Source organism: Lepidochelys olivacea (genome assembly GCF_965140295.1).
Source record: "Lepidochelys olivacea isolate rLepOli2 genome assembly, chromosome: 6".
Lineage (NCBI taxonomy): Eukaryota > Metazoa > Chordata > Testudines > Cheloniidae > Lepidochelys > Lepidochelys olivacea.
The window spans coordinates 118,305,384-118,328,232 of record NC_140416.1 but is presented as its reverse complement, the minus strand read 5'-3'; the positions used below and the strand labels follow the sequence as shown (position 1 = coordinate 118,328,232).

The window sequence follows — 22,849 nt, the reverse complement described above, 5'->3', positions numbered from 1 at the left end:
AAGCTGTCATCTAAGGAGAATCCTCATACATTTAGGCCAAAATCATTTTCAGTTCTTCCCTAGCTAACCTATATTTGGATAGAGAATCTCTAGATTTAGGGAAAGTTCTTTGGCTATCTATGGTAGTTATCTGGTCCTTAAAACTATTGTTCCTGCACACCCCACAATCTTTAGTTTATTTATCCTCACAACTCTGCTGTAAGGTAGGGCAGAGTTTTATCCCCATTTAAAAAAACAAGGAACAGAGGCACAGAGACAAAGTGATGTTCCCAAGGACCGCAAAAAGTCTGCAGCAGAGCAGGGACTTGAACCCAAGTACTTAACAAGCGCCCTACCCATTGGGCCACCTTCCTTTTTGTAGGTCAGTCTACTATTTGTGCATATTGAGCAGGGCTGAATCAAACACTCTACCCCAAAAGGCCTAAGGTGTTATTTCATGGGTGCCAAAGAAGGGGTTAGTGACTAAACAGAATAGGGAGCAGTTTCTGTAGCTGCAGTGACCAGAAAATTTGGGCATTCAGTGGATTAGCTGCCACATTTTATTTCAGTTGTTTTGAACTTGCATTGCCAGCATAGTTTTCGATATTACCAAATTACGCAATCAATGACAAAAAATAATTTACTGTAAGGATTGTCACAGGGACATAAATTCTAGCCAATACATACATATATAAATAAATCTGTTCTCTAACATTGTGTTAGTATGATAATATATTGCTGATATTACTGAATCATAATACCATGAAATAATATTATTCTAGCATTGCCAAACCCAAGCATTCAAAAATCATGCCAGATCCTAAAAATCATGAGATTGGCTTACCAGTCATGAGATCTTAAATATATCTTTTTTACAATTTGCTTTCTGGGTTTCGGGCACGGAGGGTTCACATTTTCATGCTTTTCTCTACAACTGTGAGGGCTAGAAACTTATTTTTTACTTTTTTTAAAAATGAAAGTTTAAAGTTTCATAAAAAGAAAAGGAGTACTTGTGGCACCTTAGAGACTAACCAATTTATTTGAGCATGAGCTTATCCAAAGTGACCACTCTTCCTACAATGTGCATGATAATCAAGGTGGGCCATTTCCAGCACAAAGCTATTACCAGCAGGAGAGTGAGTTTGTGTGTGTGGTTTTTGGAGGGGGGTGAGGGGGTGAGAGAACCTGGATTTGTGCTGGAAATGGCCCAACTTGATGATCACTTTAGATCATCTGCTATCATCTATCATCAAAGCTATTACCAGCAGGACAGTGGGGTGGGAGGAGGTATTGTTTCATGATCTCTGTGTGTATATAATGTCTGCTGCAGTTTCCACGGTATGCATCCGATGAAGTGAGCTGTAGCTCACGAAGGCTCATGCTCAAATAAATTGGTTAGTCTCTAAGGTGCCACAAGTACTCCTTTTCTTTTTGCAAATACAGACTAACACGGCTGTTACTCTGAAACCAGTCCTCAAAACAACCGTCCTCCATCACTTTCCCCCAGGGACCTCTCCATCCTTCATCCCCAGCACCCCTCCTCGTCATCCTCTCCTGCAAGGGCCCTCTCTCTCTTTCACCCCCAGCACCCTTCCCCAAAGCCATCTCTCGCTGTCTCTGTCCGCCTTTCCCCCACCCCTACCCATACCCCCTCGTAAGGTGACTACTGCGTGCCTGAAAACAGTTCAGGCCGGAGCCGTACAGTTTCTAGCGCAGGGAAGGAAGAAGGCGACGAGCAGAATCACCTTAGCTCCCGCTGAAAGTGTCAAGCCCCGAGAAAGGGGTTAAACCTGAGAACAGGCACGATCAGGGGCAGCCCCGCTCTGCGCCAGCCGAGGTAGAAGGCCCCCCTGCCCGCGGGGCCTGCGCCGGTCAGTGAGGAAGGCCCCATTGTTGTGGAGGCTGCCGGGCGCTGCTCTCTGCGGCCGGTGGCGATGCCGCTGTACGAGGGCCTGGGGAGCGGCGGGGAGAAGACGGCGGTGGTGATAGACCTGGGAGAATCTTTCACCAAGTGAGTGGCCCGGCTGGCTGCGGCGGTCCCGGGGCTCGTTGCGGGCAGGCTCCCCGCCTCCACGCGATGCCCATGTTAGGGGTGCAGGTGGGGCTGCCCCGTATCCCCGGCATCTCCGCCCTGTGGCGACGTGAGGCAGCGCGGGCGGGCGGGGATGTGTCCGGCATTTCCTGCCCTCTGAGCGCTGTGTCCCCACCGCACGTCAGGCCGGGCCCAGCCCTGACCGGTGCCCGACTGGTCTGTCACCATCGCTAAGGAGGCGCAACAGCCCTGCCCTGCATGATTTGATCGTAATAAAGGGCCTGGCACTCGGGTACCATGGCCATGAACGTCTTGACTCTGCCTTAAGGTTTCAACAATCCCTGCTATTCTAAATAGTGAACAGTTTCAACTGAAAGTGGTCATTACTCAATTAATTTAGCTTTCAAATGTCATGTCTGATTCATTTTGAAATTAATATATTGAGAGACTTCCTTCATATCTTGAGAGATTTTTATTTGACGCCTTCTATATTCTAGGTTTTATTTTTCCTTTTTGCTCAAACCTAACTAATGTGATTTGAAACCCACTTAGCACCTATTGTAGACAAATTGTTTTAGCTAACTTGATTTAAAATACACACACACACACCTTTTTTTTTCTAGTCTAAATAAAGCCTAAATGTAAGCTTTACCTTTCACTTTACCTTTCACATCAAAATGTGAAAAAGTTGAATGATTCTTAGACCAGTTTACAAAAGAAAATGTCTGATAGCTGTAATGTAAAACTATTTATACCCCCTTCTGTCTCCCACCCAAAAGTGTCCTTTTTTGTATTGTATTATCAGTGCCAAATTCCAGATCCTTTCTTTTTTATGCTAGTGTCTTCTGCATGCACAGTATTCACTTTAAAATAAGAAGATACCTATGGGCTTGATCTTGCGAACAGTTAAGCAAGTGACTATATTATTCACGTGAGTAGTTCCATTGGTTTCAGTGGACCTACTTGGAGGAGTAATTTTTATTCCTGCAATGTTTGCGACATTGAGCCCTATAACTGCAACGGAGTCATTTGTTTACATTTATGTCACATTTGTGGCTGTACTACATTAGGCCCAATTCTTCACCTGCCTCTATGCTGCCCGATGCATGGATGGAGCTCCAGTAATATCACTGGGGCTGCATGCCGGAGCATGAGCTCCCATGTGGAGGCAGTTGTAGGATTGTGGCCTTAATCACACCAATCTTGGGATCAGATGGTGCTGATTTCCACATGACAGTATATGATTATTAAAAATGAAGACCCTAGTTCTGCAATCAGATCCTTGCAGGGACAAGAGATTGTGGTGTGGATTTGATTGCAGCATTGGGGTCTAAATATGTAATAAAAATAGCACTATAGTAAGGATTTGTTAAATCCTCTACATATGTATAAATACTGATATTCTGAAGTCTGGCCATTTTTCTCTATAATAGTCCCCATTCAAGAAAGTGATCGAAGGAAATCATGGTATCAGAATGCCAAGATAAAATATATTTATTGACCTCTTTACTTTAAAAACATTAAACTCTGAAATCATGGATAGGCTTTCTACCAAATTGTGCATGAACTTCTAATATTTATTTCAAGAGAGACAGAAGAAATGTAAAGCATTGCGAACTCCTAAAACCTGATCCTTAAGGTATCTATTTTTTCTGTTTAATCTTTAGAATTTGCTGTCCTTTTGTATATGTCCTGTTTATGAAAAGTTAACTTGACTAGCTATTCTAAATCTTGGCTTGGAATCCTGCCAATTTGAACTCACTACATTGGCTGAGTCTACACTATGACCGCACTACCAATATAAGAATATCAGTATACTATACTGGCAAAGCGCTCCTAGTGTGGACACAGCTATACTGGTAATGCTGTGCTTTGTACCGGTATATTAAAACCAACCCCTACAAGCTATACCAGTAAAAGTGCAGCATCTACACTATGGCCTTTGCAAGCACAGCTATGTTACTCGGGGATCACACCCATTCACCCCACTAGCTAACCTAGTTATGCTGGCAAAAGTCTGCAGTGTAGACCTGGCCCTAGTAAATCATACATAAAACGCCTCTATGGACTTTAAAAAAAATTGTACAGATTAAATTGTTTTGATGATCAAATCCACTTTTACTATTTGAAATACCAGATCATTAATTTCTTGGCAGTTCTTAAATGTGAAATACATATATGTAATTAGTTAACTTTTAAATATTTTTCTTTAGATGTGGTTTTGCAGGAGAAACAGGACCAAGATGCATTATTCCTAGTGAAATAAAGAAACCTGACATTCCTAAGGTAACAGTTTTTAAAATTTACTATTGGGAAAGATTCACAAATTCAAGATTTATTTGTGTTACATTTTTATTTTTAAGAAATACTTTAAATATGTATGTTCAGACATCACAGAAGTGTGTGTCATTATTTCCTCCATCATAAACCACGTCCATTATCTCTTAGCTGTTCCTATTAAGAGTAAATTATGAAACTTATGGTCTTGTTATATGAACAACCATAAAGTGAGCTGGCTTTTACAAATGAAAAATTAATTGGACACATCCCTAAATTAGAAATTTGGGACCATATAGTAAATTAATAGGGTAAGCTGATTGATATAAAAGTGTCTGGAACTGCCAAACATGGATTTGACAATTGCCACCTCACACACAAAACAGGATAAATAGAATAATCCTCAAAAGTATTTTTAAAAATAACAAAAACGTTTCACCTGTAAAAGCAATGATGACCTTGTTTTCTCAGTATAATTGTTCTCTCTGTTGTGATTTGGGCTATAAATTCCTTCCAGTAAATTGTTAATCCTCAGGAAACTTTCTTTTTCTCCATCAGTATTACTTACAAATTAAGGCTCTAATCCTACAAGGTGTTCAATCAATGGGTCTCCATGCAAACACAGGAGTCCCCATATGCAGAACAGCTGGTAGGCATGGGGCCTTTCAAATATTTAAGACTATTTATTGCTTGAGTTATACAGTTGATCAGTTAGGCCCCAGTTCTGGAAAGATGTATGCATGTGTTTGCGCACTGTGAATCATCCTGTTGAATTCAAAAAGATGATTATCAGTGCATAAAGTTAAGCACGTGCGTAAGTCTTTGCAGGATTGGAGCAAGTGTCCACACCACCATGCAAGTGTCCACACCACCACATTTGGCATTAATTGGTACCTTTAGAGGTGGTCTCTAGGGGTATGTCTACACTGCAGTTAAACACCCACAGCTGGCCCATGTCAGCTAACTTGGGCTCAGGCTGTGAGGCTATAAAACTGCAGTGTAGATGCGTGGGGTGGAGTCAGGGCTCTGGGACCTTGCAAGACCAAGCCTGGACATCTTTACTGCAGTTTTATAGCTCGGCAGCCCAAATCCTGTGAGCCTGCTTCAGCTGACATGGGCCAACCTCAGGTGTTTAATTGCAGTGTAGACATAACCACAGGGTCAGGTTTGAGGCACATTGCCTCTGCCTATGCTATGCTTTTTCTCTTAGTAGGGGATGTAAGTCTCCAGAATTGTCAGTTTGACACCTTTCCTGCACATTAAAATTGATGACAAGTTTTAAAGAAAAAAAATTTCAAAATTGATTCAAGTAAAATAATTTGTAGGATTATTTTGTGAAGTACATTAATACATCAAACAATGGAAAATGATGCTTTTTAAAATCAATAACTATTTTTTTAATTGTATACTATAGATAATATTTTAATAGAAATTTTTATTTTTGCAGCCTATCAAAGTCGTTCAGTATAATATTAACACAGAAGAGCTGTATTCATATCTGAAGGAATTTATTCACATGCTGTATTTCAGGTAAGAGGCACTGGGATATTTTTGTCTGATTAGCTGCTTTTGTTTGAGCATGTTGCAAAAGATGTCTGTTTTTATAGGGGTTCTGGAGAAGGCTGATGTTGTGTTTCCTGAATGATAAAAGGATGGGAAGGAGACACGGCTGGCTGGCTGAGCTCTTGCTGAAACATTTAATGCTGCTAAAATTTGAATTGTGTTGTAAATGTGTGATAAGCACCTAGAGCCTTGGATATGCATCTTATTGTTTAAAAACATCCAAATAAATAAAACAACCGTTAACTGTGACATAATCACAAATTGCTTGAGCCTGAAAATTGTTGTTCTTCTGTTGAGTTGCACTGATTTCAGTGGGGCTGCTCATAGGACTCCAAAGCCCATTGAGGTAAATGGAAAATCCAGACCTGATGTGAACAAGGGCTTGGAAGTCTGGATCCAAATGTTCAAAATCTGAGATTTATAATTTGCCTGATGGGATCACTGAAATCTGTAGGTTTATTTTATTTATTTATTTACTTGACTAGAACATAACTTCCCCTTGGTGTAAATGTCCTCATGAACTTAGATTTGGTACTCTCATGTCCCACTCACATCCACGTACAGAATGACTTGACACCTGTTGTGGGCAGACATTACTTTTGTTACTGGACTTCACTGCCTCACTCCCTCAAGCATTATTGGTTTTCTTCCTGTCCTCTACCAGTGCTGTTCTGTTTCTGACACAAAGTCTCTGACATGCTTGTTAGGGGGCTTATTCCTTCATCCAGTTACTTCCCTGGTCCTTCTCGCATGAACAGAGAGCAACAATGTCCGAAGGTGCAAACAATTCAATGTTTATTGGGATGAACTTCCAGCAAGCATGATTCCAGTTTCCTTTCTTAGTGTCCCCTTTCCCAGCTCTGACACCACAGAGACTTACATGTGTCCTTTTCCCATTTCCCCCTTTAGCCAAACATGATTCCAATTTCCCCACCCTCATTCCCTGTTGCCATTTCCCCCGTACACACCCACCCACCCACTTCCTGATTGACTGCAGACTATATAATAAAACTTGAGTTCTGCTTAGCTATACCTTTATCAATCATTGTCCTGAAATTTAACTAACCAATCCTAACATATTGTAACATGATTATGTAACCAATTATATCCCACCACCTTAATTAGTTTACACCCAGCAAAATTAATTATACAGCAGACAGGAACAATCACAGAACCAGACAGAGATGATACAGATAAACAATAGCAAAGTGGGAACTATAATGACAAAACGATACAGAAGTGAGGATTTCACATCCCAGCTATTGGTAAGTGAGTTCTTGCCAGACAGGATGCTATCAAACTAAGTTTCCTTTTGCATTTTCTAGGCGGTTCCCTTTCTCTGGAGGTGATAGGCACTATCAGGACAGGATTGTATTCCCAACAGCCCAATAGCACCTTATTTCAATGTGACTAGTTTGGAATGTGAGGATGTGACCAGTCGCTTCCCAGCTTATGGCTGCCTCTGTTGCTTAGCCAGAGGCCTTAGCCTAAGCACAGGGCCTCAGACTGTCACAGTAAGAGAAGGACCTTACACTGGCAGACAGTGATTTTGATTCTTTCTTTTATACGTCTATAACTAGCTAAGTGATAAGAATACACCTAAATTCTTTGCAGACAGGCCTGAATATCTATATCCTAACAATGCTGGGGACACGTTCTTCTGCACCTAGAAGATGGTTTTATTATTTGAGAAAATGCAAATTGTTCCCCTTTTTCTATTAACTTTTTGAGGGATGATGGGCTAGAGGTTGAAGCACAGGACTGTGGGTCAGGAGATCTGAGTCATATTCTTAGGTCTTCTACAAATGCACCATGGCATTGGACAAGTCACTGAGGGATGGCCTGCACACAGACCAATATACTTAGAGGTACATAATCCATTTGTAGACAAGACTGTAACTTCTGTGTGCACCGCCGTTTCCTAATCTGGAATAATGTCTACCTCCCTGAGTGTTCTGAAGCTTCCTTGTAAGATGCATTGAGATGTGGGGTGGAAGGTGCTATCTAAGTACACATTATTATTTATTACGATTTTGACTGAATTAACTTTCAAAAGAAGTAGTTAAAAAAACTTGAAAGAACATACCAGGTCCCATAAGAGACACTTAAATTTAACATACTAGTCTCAGTTTATGCTTCTTTACAAATATATGTGCTGTTTTCCAGACATCTGCTGGTGAATCCCAGAGACCGCCGCGTTGTAATAGTGGAATCTGTGCTATGTCCCTCACACTTCAGAGAGACCCTCACTAGAGTTCTTTTCAAGTATTTTGAGGTACGTGTATTACATAGCTATTGGCATTCATTGTCTTAATTGGTCATATAAGAATGGGCATATTGTGTCAGACAGTGATTCATCTAGCCCAGTTTCCTGTCTTCTGATAGTGGCCAGTGCCAGCTGTTTTAGAAGGAATGAAGAGAACAGGGGAATTTATCAAGTGATCCGTCCCCAGTCGTCCAGTCCCAGCTTCTGTCAGTCCGAGGTTTAGGAACACTCGGATCATGGGGTTGCATCCGTGACCTTCTTGGCTAATATCCATTGATGACCAATCCTCCATTAGCTTATCTTATTCTTGTTTGAACCCAATTGTACTTTTGGTCTTCACAACATCCCTTGGCAATCATTTCCACAGGTTGACTGTGTGTTAAGTGAAGAAATACATACTTATGCTTGTTTTAAACGTGTTGCATATTAATTTCATTGGGTGACTCCTGGTACTTGTATTATGTGAAAGGGTAAATAACTCTTATTCACTTTCTCCACACCATTCATGATTTTATAGATTTCTATCATATCCCCCTTTAGTTGTCTATTTTCCAAACTGAACATCCCCAGTCTTTTTAATCTTTCCTCGTATGAGAGCTGTTACATGCCCCTAATCATTTTTGTTGCCTTTCTCTGTACTTTTTGCAGTTCTAACCTATCTTTTTCAAGAAGGGGCAACCAGAACTGCACACACTGTTCAAGGTTTTGACATACCATGGATTTATGTAATGGCATTATTATATTTTCTGTCTTACTATCTATCCCTTTCCTAAGGGTTCCCAACATTTTGTTATCTGCTCACTGTGCAGCAGCAATAAAAAAAGCTGTTTTCAGAGAACTATCCACAATGACTCCAAGATCTCCTTTTTGAGTGGTAATTGCTAATTTAGACCCCGTTGTTTTGTATGTATAGTTGGGGTTATGTTTTCCAGTGTGAATGACTTTGCATTTATCAACATTCAATTTAATTGGCCATTTTGTTGTCCAGTCACCCCATTTAGTGAGATTCCCTTTGTAACTCCTCGCAGTCAGCTTTGGACTTAACTGTCTTCAATAATTTTATATCCTCTGCAAACTTTTCCACATCATTGTTTACCACGTTTTCCAGATCCTTTATGAATATATTGAAGAATGCTGGCCCCAGTACGGATCCTTGGAGGACCCCACTATTTATTTCTCTCCACTGTAAAAACATTTATTCGTACACTTTGTTTCCTGTCTTGTAACCAGTTACTGATCCATGAGAGGACCTTCCCTCTTATCCCATAACTGCCTACTTTGCTTAAGCGCCTTTGGTGTGGGACCTTGACAATGGCTTTCTGAAAGTCCAAATACACTATATCCACTGGATCACCCTTGTTCATGTGTTTGTTGACCACCCTCAAAGAATTCTAATAGATTGGTGAAACATGATTTCCCTGTTCAAAAGCCATGTTGATTCTTCCCCAACATATCATGTTCATCTGTGTCTCTGATAATTCTGTTCTTTACTATATTTTCAGCCAATTTGTCTGGTACTGAAGTTAGGCTTGCAAGCCTGTAATTGCCAGGATCACCTCTGGAGCCTCTTATAAAAATCGGTGTTACATTAGCTATCCAACATTCATCTGGTACAGAGGTTGATTTGAGCAATAGGTTACGTACCACAGTTACTAGTTCTGCAATATCATATTTGAGTGCCTTTAGCATTCTTGGGTGAATACCATCTGTCATGTAGGATATGTAGAATAATCAAATAGGATATTAGCAATAGTGCTAGTGGCCATTGCTTTACTTGGCACTTGTGGTAATGGACAAAGGAGTAAGGATAAAGGGAAAAGAATTAAAGTGAAAAGAGGTAGACAGAGAGGTAGAGACCAGAGGGAATTTTTCCTGACTCATTTAAATAGCAGTTATCTAAATAGCATATATTAGCAAGAATTACCTATAGGGTTTTTTTTTCACTTGTGCTTGGCAAAAAATAGCTCACATAATCTCATTTTTGATAGGACCAATAATCCCCACTGAGTGCTGCCAGAAACCTGAGTCTATATTTAAACATTTCTTAGTGCTCTCTCTCAACACAGGTCTTGATAAAGTCTTATGGTAAAAGCCAATATCTTTGTCTAGCACGTGACCTAAACTCTGGCTGTACTCACTTAAATAAGAACTTCTCTGATATTTATGTCCTTCACATAACCAATCTTTTTGTTAGATCAGAATCTAATTTTTATCCTAGTGTCAATGGAAAACATCTTGCAAGATGAGGCCATAAACTTTCAGTTCACATAGGTCAGGTGGCTACGATTTTTTGGTAAAGGCTATGCAAATAAGTAGTTTGTCTCCTCAGACTAATTTTATAACTAATTTTAAACTGTCAGAGATTACATTTCTGTATAAGTCCTTCCTGGTATACTTAATCTTTTTTTTTCCGCCTGAAATTTGGTGAGCAGTGTGAGTGGATTTTCTAATCCGTTTACAGAAAGTTAAAAAAGAGGAGAGAGAAATGCCTTTCATTTTTGATTACTTTGCAATGTGAGGATGACAGATAATGAACTTAGCATAGAGCTGCTTTAAACATTATCCATAATGACTGGTGACAGGGAGAGGTTCGTACTTTGGTTTTGAGGCCTGGTTCTATGATAACAAACCTGCTGGTAGCCACATAAAGTGAGCCTTGTGTGTAGGGCCACCATTAGTGGTGTTCCAAATACATGTGACATTTGATACAAGGTCAGCATTTCTAAATAGTTATCTTGTGATCTAATTACACTGTACTGTTGCCAGTAAATAAAAGCTTTATGGAATTACTTTTCTCTTTTCCTAGAGTTCAGGGGAGGGTATTTGCCGAAGGGGTTGTCACCACCCTGAGAGCGAGATTTCTAGGGCAAGGCTGGGGCTCTCATCTAGCTATATGGTCTGAGCTGCTTCTTTCACATTTCCTTTTAGAGTTCCCTCTTTCCTACCTGTATTGCAATGTGTTCCTTGTGGCCAAAAGAGCTGTTGATTTGCTCTGAGAACAACACTTCCTAGTACTGGCTTTTAATCAGTGTTTGTACAGCGGAGAGCATGATCCCACTGGCCACGCATCAAAACTTGTATGCGTTTTTGTCTCCTTTGTTCACCTCTTCGTGTCTTCACAGCATGTTATGAAGAGCTATGTTTGGCCTTCTGTAGTCAACTGTGACTTGACCTAAGCTATGTTCCATACACAATACTTGTTTTTCTTACAACCCTCTTACTATTCAGTGTTATTAAGCATATATGTGGACATGGTATAGCGATGAACATGTTGGGAATGAATTTGAGTATGCTTCTGTATTTAGTTGGTCATCATCACAAGAGATTAAATCCTGAATTAAGACTAGGCCGTTCAGTACTTGATTGTTCAGTCTTTGGTTTTTTATGAAATTGGGGGGCAATGAAAATTATAAAGCTTCAAGTTTTCTTGCACTGAATTTATTTAATCGTTTTGGTCTCATTACAGGTTCCTTCTGTGTTGTTTGCCCCAAGTCACCTGATGTCTCTTCTGACACTTGGGATTAATTCTGCTATGGTTTTAGACTGTGGATACGCAGAAAGTCTTGTGCTGCCTGTATCCTTGAATAATAATCCAGAAATCAAATCTTCAGCAGGAAAACTATAACCAGAAGTAGCTAATTTTATTATAGACTTGAAATATGATAGACAAGAATAGGGACAGACCAGCAATTTAGCTTTGATCGTAATATTCTGGCTTGCTGTTTTAGAGTGGAGAATATCACAATATCCTGATTTACTACATGAGAATCCCTAGACCTATGCTCTTTGCAAAGGATGGGATAGGAACAGACATAATCTTTGTTCTATTGCTTGACAGTTCTGTGTTTCTCCCTCACATACTACACATTAATGAGAGTTCTGGACAGAATTGACTATTGGAAATATTTATAACTGATGCAGGGAAAGGAGGAAGAAAAATGCCTTCAATCCCTGTGTCTTCAGATGGCAAACACATTATAATATAGTGAGATTTCCTAAGCTGCTTGTAGGTATATGAGGGAATCCCAATTTTGAGTTGCTGGGGTGCCCTTCCCTTAGGAGGAAAAGCAATTCACAAGTAAGTTTACAGTTATACATCCAAGATAATTCTGTCAATTGATTATGCCATTTGATTGTGAAAATTAATCTTTAGTCAATTACTTTATTATAATATAATTAAATTGTTTTATAGCCTCTGTTTTGTTACCGTCCCATTCTAAAGTTGCAAACATGTAGTGGCCATGGAAATATGATGGGAACTGTGGAAATAACAGTTGAGAAATTGGATTTATTTCAGTCTTTCTTTAAAAGAAAGTGTTACTGAAGGAAGTAAATAATGTAGCGCTGGCATGGTGCAAACACATAGGCTCGGTAGCGGGTGGTAACTATACTTTACTTTTTATATTTACAACATTTTAGGGAGCTGGAGAATCAGTTGTTGGAGCAGTGCACTGTTGACACAGGAGTAGCTAAAGGACAAAGACTCCCATCAGTGATGGGTAAGGTGTATTTCTGATGTAACCTAAATGTATTCCTTTTTAGGTAATCATACTGGGGAAGGTGGGTTAATCCCGCTTCCTTCTCTGCTTCCATTCAAGCTGCTAAAATCAGAAAGAATAAACTAATGTTTCTCCACCAGGTTTAACATGCTGCTGCTTCCATGTCTCCTCTCCCAGGATAAAATTAATTAGTATGCTACTTTCATGACAAACCCCTGTTAACTGGTTTGAAATAAAGTTAGTGCTATATTCTTTGTCTGTTACATTTTGAATATGAGAAGAGCATGTTACATTGTTTCCAAATGTAAGACAGGTTCTTTTTTTCATGTACATTTCTTCCCCGAAAGTAAAGTTGCTTATTTCCAGCAAATCTTTTAAAGTTATTGGTGTGCAGTTTCTGTACTAAATTCACACTTCTTCAATTATTAGTTGGATTTTGCAAGTTCTGTTTTTACTTAATGAAGATCTGTACTAAACTATTAACTATTTTTAGGCTCAGTTCCAGAAGACATTGTAGAGGATATAAAAGGTAAAACTCTTTACTTCAAGAAACCCTATTTTGTGCTTTCCCCCAGAGATCAACTTAACAATGTCACTACATTTACAGTACCCTGCCACTGTAAATTTATGGGATTCTGTTGTTTTAAATTCCCTTTTGTCATATTTCTTATATCAGCAAGAGAACTTGAAGTACTGTCCATATTGTAGGTGTTCTGTCAGTCATATTGCATCAGTCTTCTGAGATTAGACGTGGGGTATTGGTCCAGATATAGCTGAGTGTTTGTGTTTTTGCATATAAACACAATGTAAGGATATTGGGTAGTTTTGTGTATCCATCCATCAGCAGTTTAGGTTAATTTGGTATTGTATTTTTAAATATTCGTGTTCTGTTTTTTTCTGATGACTATTTATAGAAACACACAGTATGTACCCTACATTTGATTAATAGCAGATTTAACTTCCACAAACTGGCAACGTCAACTTTCTGTTGCTTCTGTTCAAAAAGACCACTACTCCAGAGAAATTCTGACTTAAAAGATGGTTAGTTCTTGCTTAAAATGATTTAGCTAGGCATGCTCTGTGTTTGCCACATAGTATGATATCTTCACCAAAACTGAAAATAGCATGTAAAAGGCATTTTGGAATATTGGATCAGGTATGAAATATTAATTAACTTAATAAATTCACACTTCAAAAGATTGGGCATACTTCTGTACAAAACTATACTAACTTCTCTATAGCACTTTAGATGCAGTTCATCCCAAAGCACTTTAAAACTCATTTAATAGAAAATAAAAATTGTTGATGAACTTAAGAAATGTTTCCTATGGCTTATTAACCAGTCTTAACAGAAATACTATCTACCTGTTGGGCCAAACTAGGGGGAAAGACCACATGTCAAGCACCTCGATACCTTAAGATGCTCCATACCTTTTAAATGTTAGGGGGCTTATTCCCTCACCCACTTACTTCCCTGGTCCTTCTCACATGAACAGAGAGCAACAATACCCGAAGTCCAAAGGTGCAAACAATTCGATGTTTATTGGGGTGAACTTCCAGCAAGCATGATTCCAGTTTCCTTCCTTAGTATCCTCCTTCCCAGCTCTGACACCACAGAGCCTTACACCTGTGTCCCTGTTCCCATTCCTACCCTTAGCCAAACATGATTCCAACTTCCTTACTCCCATTCCCTGTTCCCATTTCCCCTTTTAGCAAAACATGATTCCAATTTTCTTACCCCCATTCCCTGTTCCCATCTCCCCCTTTAGCAAAACATGATTCCAATTTTCTTACCCCCATTCCCTGTTCCCATCTCACACACCCACATGCCCACCCCCACCCACACCCCGTCACTTCCTGATTGACTACAGATTATATAGTAAAACTTGAGTTCTGCTTAGCTATACCTTAACCAATCATTTTCCTGAAATTTAACTAACCAATCCTAACATATTGTAACATGATTATGTAACCAATTCTATCCCACCACCTCAATTAGTTTACACCCAGCAAAATTAATTATACAGCAGACAGGAACAATCACAGAACCAGACAGAGATTATACAGACAAACAACAGCAAAGTAGGAACTATAATGACAAAACAATACAGAAGTGAGGATTTCACATCCCAGCTATTGATAAGTGAGTTCTTGCCAGACAGGATGCTATCAAACTAAGTTTCCTTTTACATTTTCTAGGCACTTCCCTTTCTCTGGAGGTGATAGGAATACAATCCTGTCCTGATAGTGCCTAGCAGCCCAATATCACCTTATTTCAATGTGACTAGTTTGGAATGTGAGGATGTGACCGTTCGCTTCCCAGCTTATGGCTGCCTCTGCTGCTTAGCCAAAGGCCTTAGCCTAAGAACAGGGCCTCAGACTGTCACAGTAAGAGAAGGCCCTTACACCAGCAGACAGTGATTTTGATTCTTTCTTTTATACCTCTATCACTAGCCAAGTGATAAGAATACACCTAAATTCTTAGAGTATAGGCCTTTACAGACAGGCCTGAATATCTATATCCTAACATTAAACACTGCTAATATTTCATCACATGTAATTCATGGAAATGGCTTTTTAGAATTCTGGACACACATGCAGCTTTCTGATCGCTGTCTTTTTTTGACACCATTATTTTTAACCAGATATAAGATGTTACTTGCTGGAATGGTTATTTGTGTTATATTAAAGATACAAATGGAATTTGGCTCTTCCGCTCCTGCTGGAGTTTTGGAGGGCAGGAGATATGCGCCACTAACACCATCACATAATAGCAGACCATTTAGAAAACAGCAATGTCCAATTTGAGATGGTGGCGGGTAAGACTGGAATTGTTGATTCAAATGCAGTACGCTATCCTTTCTGCCTCCTGGCAACAAAAAGGCAGAGTTGATAACACTCCATGGACTTTAGATCTAGCTATTTAGTTCCTCAAAAAGAGAATCCTCTCTAGTGCAGCATAGTTGTGGTATGTATTATAAGGAGAGTGATCATTTTACATAAGCTATTACCAGCAGGAGAGTGGGGGGGGGAGAAAACCTTTTGTAGTGATAATCACCCATTTTTTCATGGTTTGTGTGTATAAAAACGTCTTCTGTATTTTCCACGGTATGCATCCGATGAAGTGAGCTGTAACTCACGAAAGCTCATGCTCAGATAAATTGGTTAGTCTCTAAGGTGCCACAAGTCCTCCTTTTCTTTTTGCAAATACAGACTAACACGGCTGCTACTCTGAAACCTGTGGTATGAATGCTACTTCCTTTAGAATTCTGCATCCCAACCAGAGCCTAAGTTCTGATAAGTATTGTCAGAGTATTTCACAGGAAGTAGCAATATCTTGCATACATAAAAATGTAGAATTTGGTCTCAAGTACATTAAGTAAAGGGATAGAAGTCACAAGCTGTGTTGAAGCTACTCCAAGGCAATGGGAAGTTAAGGCATCTAAAAAAAAGTCTTTATTTATTTTTTTCTTTTATAAAGTCCGCACTTGTTTTGTGAGTGATCTCCAACGTGGTCTGAAAATCCAGGCAGCAAAGTTTAACATGGATGGCAGTGCTGAGGTAGGTGGAGAGTAAATGTTTCTCCTCCTCTTCGAAGTGGAAGGAGATCTCTTTTTTGCCTTTCAGATGATGTGTGTGTTTTGTTTTAGCGTCCTTCACCACCTCCAGATGTAGAGTACCCTCTAGATGGAGAGAAGATTCTGAATGTAGTTGGATCAATCAGGTTAGAAATACTATAACTAAAATGCATGATTACTTTATTGTTGTGTTAGAGTAGTGCCCAGATGCCTGAATATTGAAATAAACCATTAGAAATGATGCCTCAGTTGTGTGCTGGTAAGACTTATTTGTCTTATAAGACTTGTGTGTTTAGGGGCATTAATGAACCATTGCACTTTGATCTTGTGATTTGAGGCCCCTAAAACTTCACAATATAATAACAGCCTGTGGTACCACTTTGAGGCCCCAGTCATGCACCAAGACCCCATTGTGCTAGGTGCTGTACTAACATGTAACAAAAACTGTCTCTGTTACACTAAGACTCTAAACTTTTTGAAAGATGAAAGACAATAGGTGGAAACAGACACTTGGGGGAACACAGGGAAACAATGAGACCATACTGATAGGCTGTTGTTTGTTGCTAATGCTCCTTGCTTTGTTTTGTTTTGTCATCAGAGACTCAGTTGTTGAAATAGTGTTTGAGCAGGATAATGAAGAGAAATCAGTTGCCACTTTAATACTGGATGCACTTATTCAGGTATCTCTACCAGTATAAAAAGTTGCATGCATTGCTGTGACCTTGCATAGAGCCTGGTTTTACAAACAGTCATTTACTTGGGCAGTCTCACTGATTATAAGTATGGACCATGTGTACAGGTAAGAGTTCTCTGAATCAGGCTCATGAATGGCTTAGGGAAGATGAGAAACTACATCATATTGTGTACTCTTAGAAATTTGAGTGCTATAATTCAAGAGGTGTCAGCATTTTTATTACTCTCCCCACTCTTTTAAGGTCTTTTATTTGGACTTGGAAATTCTCTTGAGGCGTGATAGCTTATCATAAGAAGAAATGTCTTTGTCTGGTTAGGAAAAAAATATGGAATATGGGCTTGACCAGTACATATGTAAACTACATCTCATTTTAGGTATATTTTAAAGATGCGTTTCTGCAGTTACAAATATATTGTTTGAACCAAAGTTTGCAAATGAGTAATTCTTTGCGAGGGCAATAAACTTGGATGTTTTAAGACAATTATTTCAAGTTAGGGCTCACCTTGGTATTAAAATTGATCCCATTAAATAATTCCCAGTGTTTTGGGTTCCTTGGCCTAGAGGTACTGGGATGGTTCAAATTACATTACTAACATTAATTTGTTAGTCTCTAAGGTGCCACAAGTACTCCTGTTCTTTTTTGCGGATACAGACTAACACGGCTGCTACTCTGAAACCTGTCAAATTACATTGTTCTCGAGTGACTCCCTCTGACCAAAGCAAGCAATGGCTCTGGAGGGATAAGTCAGTCAGGCTTCTGCTACGGGAGAGGGTCACTGCAGCATGGGACACCTTGAGAGGGGTAGCAGGCCTCTATAAAACACACATGAGTTGCTGCACATAATGTACATTGTCTTGTGCTTATGTTAACAGAAATACACACCTATGTCACTTGGTAAAGAGAGAGGAGCGAAATTTCTGACATGTTTTGAATGCTGTGTATATAACTTCATTTGAACATTTTCAATTTTCTTTTATACCAGTGCCCAATAGACACCAGGAAGCAGCTGGCTGAGAACTTAGTAGTTATTGGTGGCACTGCTATGTTGCCAGGATTCCTACACAGATTAATGGCTGAAATTAGGTACCTGGTTGATAAACCAAAATACAAAGAAGCACTTGCCACTAAGACCTTCAGAATTCACACTCCACCTGCCAAACCCAACTGTGTAGCTTGGCTGGGAGGTAAGAATGACACTGGGGTTAATCCGAAGTATGAAGGGAAAAGCAAGGTTTTACAAGGGGATTTGGAAGGAGCAAATGACAATAGTTCTTTGAAACGTTGCTAAGTGTAAACTGCATCTGAGCTCTTTTTGACATGAGGCACAATAACTACAGTCCTGTGGAGCAAAGCTGCGTCCTGGAGTTTTGGAGGGCAGGAGATTTGCCCCACTAATGACACCACATAGCAGATCATTGAAAAGCAGCAACATCAGATTTGAAGCGGTGGTGTGTAAGACAGGAATTGTTGATTCAGGTGTGCAGTACACTATTCATGCCATGTGGTGGCACAGCAAAGTAACCATCCAAAGCACAAACTTGCTGGACAGGGGTGTCATTTGCTATGGGACCGGATTTTTCATAGCTCCTCTCCAGCTGGCGCTGCAGTGTCTCCCCTGGGCATGCAGGGACCGCTACAAGTTCCAGTTGCTGCATTGGTAGTTCTAGTAGCAGCCTGGGTCAGAGCTGAGCGCAGAGTGAGTTAGGCCCTGATCCCCCCCCCCATGCAAAAAAAAGAGGTGCGGGGCAGTTATTGACTTAAAAGCTGCCAATCATGGGCTAGGCAAAGACTGCTAACTCACTGCGCAACTCCCAGATACCTGCTATATACACAGAATATTCAGGCCCCACATTGGGTTTTGGATGCGGTATTGTAAATCAGGGAAAGAGAAGGGCCAAGAGAGGCATTTCATGGCGATTCCATGTGGCTAAAGGTTTCTTCTGACAAGAATTCTTGATTTTATAGTATGTTGGTTTCAGCTAATAAACTAAGCCTCTGTACGTAACTAGAGTAGAATTTTAGAGAAACAAAATTTAATAAATGTAAGCCTGGTTGGAAGTGAGTGCCACAGAACTGCAAATGTTTGATATTGTGGGTGTCATCAGCCTTTCTGCAGCTCCTCATCAGAAAGAGATGTCAGTTAACCAGCATAGGCTTACTTTTCTCCACGAGTAGTACAAACGTATTCTCATGCACGTTGTGCCAAGCTAGGAGTTTCCCACAGGGCTTAGTTTCTGGGGGAATTTTATTTACCCATGGGATTGATGGTACCTGTTTGAAGCACTTGGAGTTTTATAGCTTCAGGGAAAGGCCTCTGGCAGGAAACTACTGGCAATAAAGCCCATATGGGTCTTTTATTCAGTCACTTATGAAGGGTGTGGAATGAAGCAATAAAATACATAAAAGAGGGAAAGGGATTAGACCCAGTATATTCAGTCTTTTGTCTCTTCTTTGGTGGGTTGAAAAAGAGTTAGGGGAGATTCCTGCAACCGAGCAGGGGAGAAAGAAATTCAGTGTGATAAGAACTAATGTGAAATTTTGTTTTTAAAATGCAGGAGCCATTTTTGGAGCTCTTCAGGACATACTTGGAAGCCGTTCAGTGTCCAAGGAATATTACAGTCAGACAGGCCGTATACCTGACTGGTGCTGTCTCAATAACCCTCCTTTGGAAATGATGTTTGATGTTGGCAAAGCCCCACCACCATTGATGAAGAGGGCTTTTTCCACTGAGAAATAAGCATCTGAATACAACACAGCTGCACAAGGGTTCCTTTCATGTATTTCAAGCAGACCTGTACAAGTTGCTTCTTATGCAGTAAGTGAATCAGGTGTAACACTGTTTTAAAATCAATTATATAGGTGTGGCTTGGGAGCATCTTGTTAGCTGGAACTATATTGAAGTTGGATACAAATTCTACATTTAGATTTAAAAAAACCCAAAACACTGGTTTTGACAACGGTGATGTACTTGTGTTTTTTTTTTTTTTTTTTTTTTTCCTTTCTATGGAAATATTGTAACTGGCACAAGTTGTTAACTACCAAGTTGTTTGCTCTATACATATATGTACAGTAGTTACAAAATTAAGAGGCGTTGTTTTAGATGTTTTTGTTTTGTTTTAAATATCTTAGAAGAATGAGGGAGATTCCTTGTTACCTGAAACCATCTGTGGAAGTTCCTCTGCCAAACTCTGGATAAAATGTTGCACATGTTAACATAAGCTGTTGGTTCATACATTAAAATGTCTCCTGGAAACTGTTTTGTTTTGTTTTTGTTTGTTTGTGGAAGTTGTTATAGGGATAGTAATTCTCTTAGACAGAGATTCCTATTTTCAGAAGCGGAACAAGGACTTGCTCCAGGATGAAGTTGTCAGTGTCAACTTAACCTTCCTGCCAACGACCTTTACCACAAAAAAATCTGTCTGACCACTTAGGAATTATACATGAAAAACTTAATGTTAATAACATGCACGTTTTAATTATTTTAATTTTATTTGGAGCGGAGAGACAAGTTAGCAGCAAGGCAGGTGTTAAAATATGTAATCCTACGGCAATAAATATGAAATAAAAATACAAAACTGAACTCTAAGGCAAATGTATAATAATTGATATATAGACCAAAAGTAATAAGACTTCAAATTCCTAACACAGAATCAAATGAAAACGTTCTCTGTGGTGCCTGTGATCAGGCTTTGTTGTTGCTGTTTGTTGTTTGTTTACTGTTTGGTGTAAATACATTTTTTCAGGTATATTCACATTAACATTGTTAACAATTCCAGACTCTGGAGTTCCATCCTCCGCTTTAATTATTCTAAAGGTCTGTTGAGTCAAAAATTCACCCTTTAAAAAAACACAACAGCCTATATTTGGATGCACACAACGTGCTATTATGACACTAATTAATAGGCTTCTATAAATCCTGTAACTCTGCATACTACAAGGTACTCTTACTTGGAAAAGTATCTCTAAAGTTTGTAAAAAGAAAAGGAGTACTTGTGGCACCTTAGAGACTAACCAATTTATTTGAGCATAAGCTTTCGTGAGCTACAGCTCACTTCATCAGATTCGATGAAGTGAGCTGTAGCTCACGAAACCTTATGCTCAAATAAATTGGTTAGTCCTTTTCTTTTTGCAAATACAGACTAACACGGCTGTTACTCTGAAACCTCTAAAGTTTGTGAGTCTCTCTCACACACACACACACACACACACACACACAGTTACACTCACAGTCATGCACACACAGCTGTTATTTTTGTCAATTCTCATTATTTCTACTACAATTTTATTTATAATGCCTTAAATAATATTTTGTGCACACATGGTATGTGTGCCTTCCATCTGAGAATTAAGAACACTTCAGTGACAAAGGTTTGACTTATTTTTAGGTGAGGAATGTCAAGATTAAGGATCAGTTTGTCATTAATTTACACCAATATTGCCTGACTCGTAACTATCTCTAGATAACTAGTAATTTTCACCTACACTGTACTAAATACTGAGACAGATGGATTTTTATGCCTTTAAATCCTATCCTTAGGCTTAAATGTTTAGATCAATCTTTAGAATTTGTTTATTTAGAATCTTTCATTACCGCTAATAGGATTTGCGTGACTAATTCCCCCCCTCCCAGCCTGTTGGTCACTTTCTGGTGGTTACTGAAATGTAGTTTAGAAATAAAATGTGTTTGTGTGTAGAAACAACAAAGATTTTTGATTTTGAAACTAAACAGTGTAGCATGCAGTGGTATTTAAATGAGCTTTAATCTGGAGGCTGTCATTACATTTCATAAGTGCCCTAACCTCATATGCATTTTTTTTACTTGGCAAACATTGACAGATCCTATCTTAATATTTTTAATTAGTGTGTCCAGGAATCACTGTTTGAAGTCCCATGGCTTGTATTAGAAATTAAGTCAGACTTGATGATCATAGTGGCCTCTTCTGGCCTTAAAATTATGTTTGTTTTCCAACATATTATTGAGGGATATATTTGAACTAACTGGAGCTAGGCAGAATATCTCTAATACTAGCTACATTCATCTTCTGTACACACCTACCATCTAGGCATCATTTACATATCTGCTATAATTTGTAATGAAGATCTTGGAACAGTTACTGATAATGGCAAGTACTTAGCCCATTCCCCTACCCATTTTTAATGAAATAATTAGGAAAGCATAAAATCACTGCAAAAAGTTAACTTGATTCTAAAAAAGCACGTGTGAGAGAAAAATATATAGCTTCTAGATAACAGCCCATTTTATTTCTTTTCATGACTGATTCTCAGTCTATATAGTACCATTAGAGCCTCTGTATAAAAAAAGATGTCTTTGCAATGTGTATTAATGTGCCCTTTGATAGAGAGCGATCAGACCAAGTTTCTGTCATACCCTTGTAAATATAAGGTGAATGCATCAGGATAACAATCTGAAATTTCAAATTCTGTTTTGGCCCAATGTGCAAAAATCCTACTGAGTGCATTGACAGTTGCATGTACAAAAGAAAGATCTTGGCCTGTTGCAGACTATAGAGCTTGCTACTTGTAGTCCCATGGAAGCCAGAGGATTGCTCACATTAATCATCACTATGCGCCATAGGAAGGGTTTGCAAGAATAGACTCTTACATTGTGTGGCTTTGATTTTCATTTGTCTTATGCCACAGCAAATTCAAATATAGGAGCCATGGAAATTCACAGGTCTATTGTTAGTTGTTCCGAGTCCAATACCTTGTGGCCCTTGATGGTTAGAAACAGAAATTTCATCCTGCTGAAAAGAAGAATTTCCCCACTTCCCAGTGCTTGTAGCCTGGAAATTCCATAGGTATCAAACCTTAAAAATATAAAAGATGTTTTAGGTCATTGATTTGTTTTTAAAGTGTATTGATTATAATTCTCTCCTCCCTCCAAGGACTGATTAATAGTAGAACTCCTGGTATGAAGGTAGCCAGGCTTTACTGGTGCA

At 39.3% G+C, this 22,849-nt stretch overlaps 1 protein-coding gene across 1 annotated transcript; it reads left to right on the top strand.

Annotated features, from left to right (window-relative positions):
- Positions 1 to 1,835: 1,835 nt before the first annotated feature.
- Positions 1,836 to 20,142, top strand: ACTR10 (actin related protein 10). Its single transcript, XM_084629962.1, has 13 exons — positions 1,836 to 1,990; positions 4,225 to 4,297; positions 5,736 to 5,818; positions 8,018 to 8,126; positions 11,584 to 11,691; positions 12,128 to 12,195; positions 12,537 to 12,616; positions 13,110 to 13,145; positions 16,098 to 16,177; positions 16,267 to 16,340; positions 16,793 to 16,874; positions 17,872 to 18,073; positions 19,445 to 20,142. Exons 1-13 carry the CDS (start codon positions 1,914 to 1,916, stop codon positions 19,624 to 19,626), a joined length of 1,254 nt encoding a protein of 417 aa, XP_084486088.1. The 5' UTR covers positions 1,836 to 1,913; the 3' UTR covers positions 19,627 to 20,142.
- The last annotated feature ends 2,707 nt before the right edge of the window (positions 20,143 to 22,849 follow it).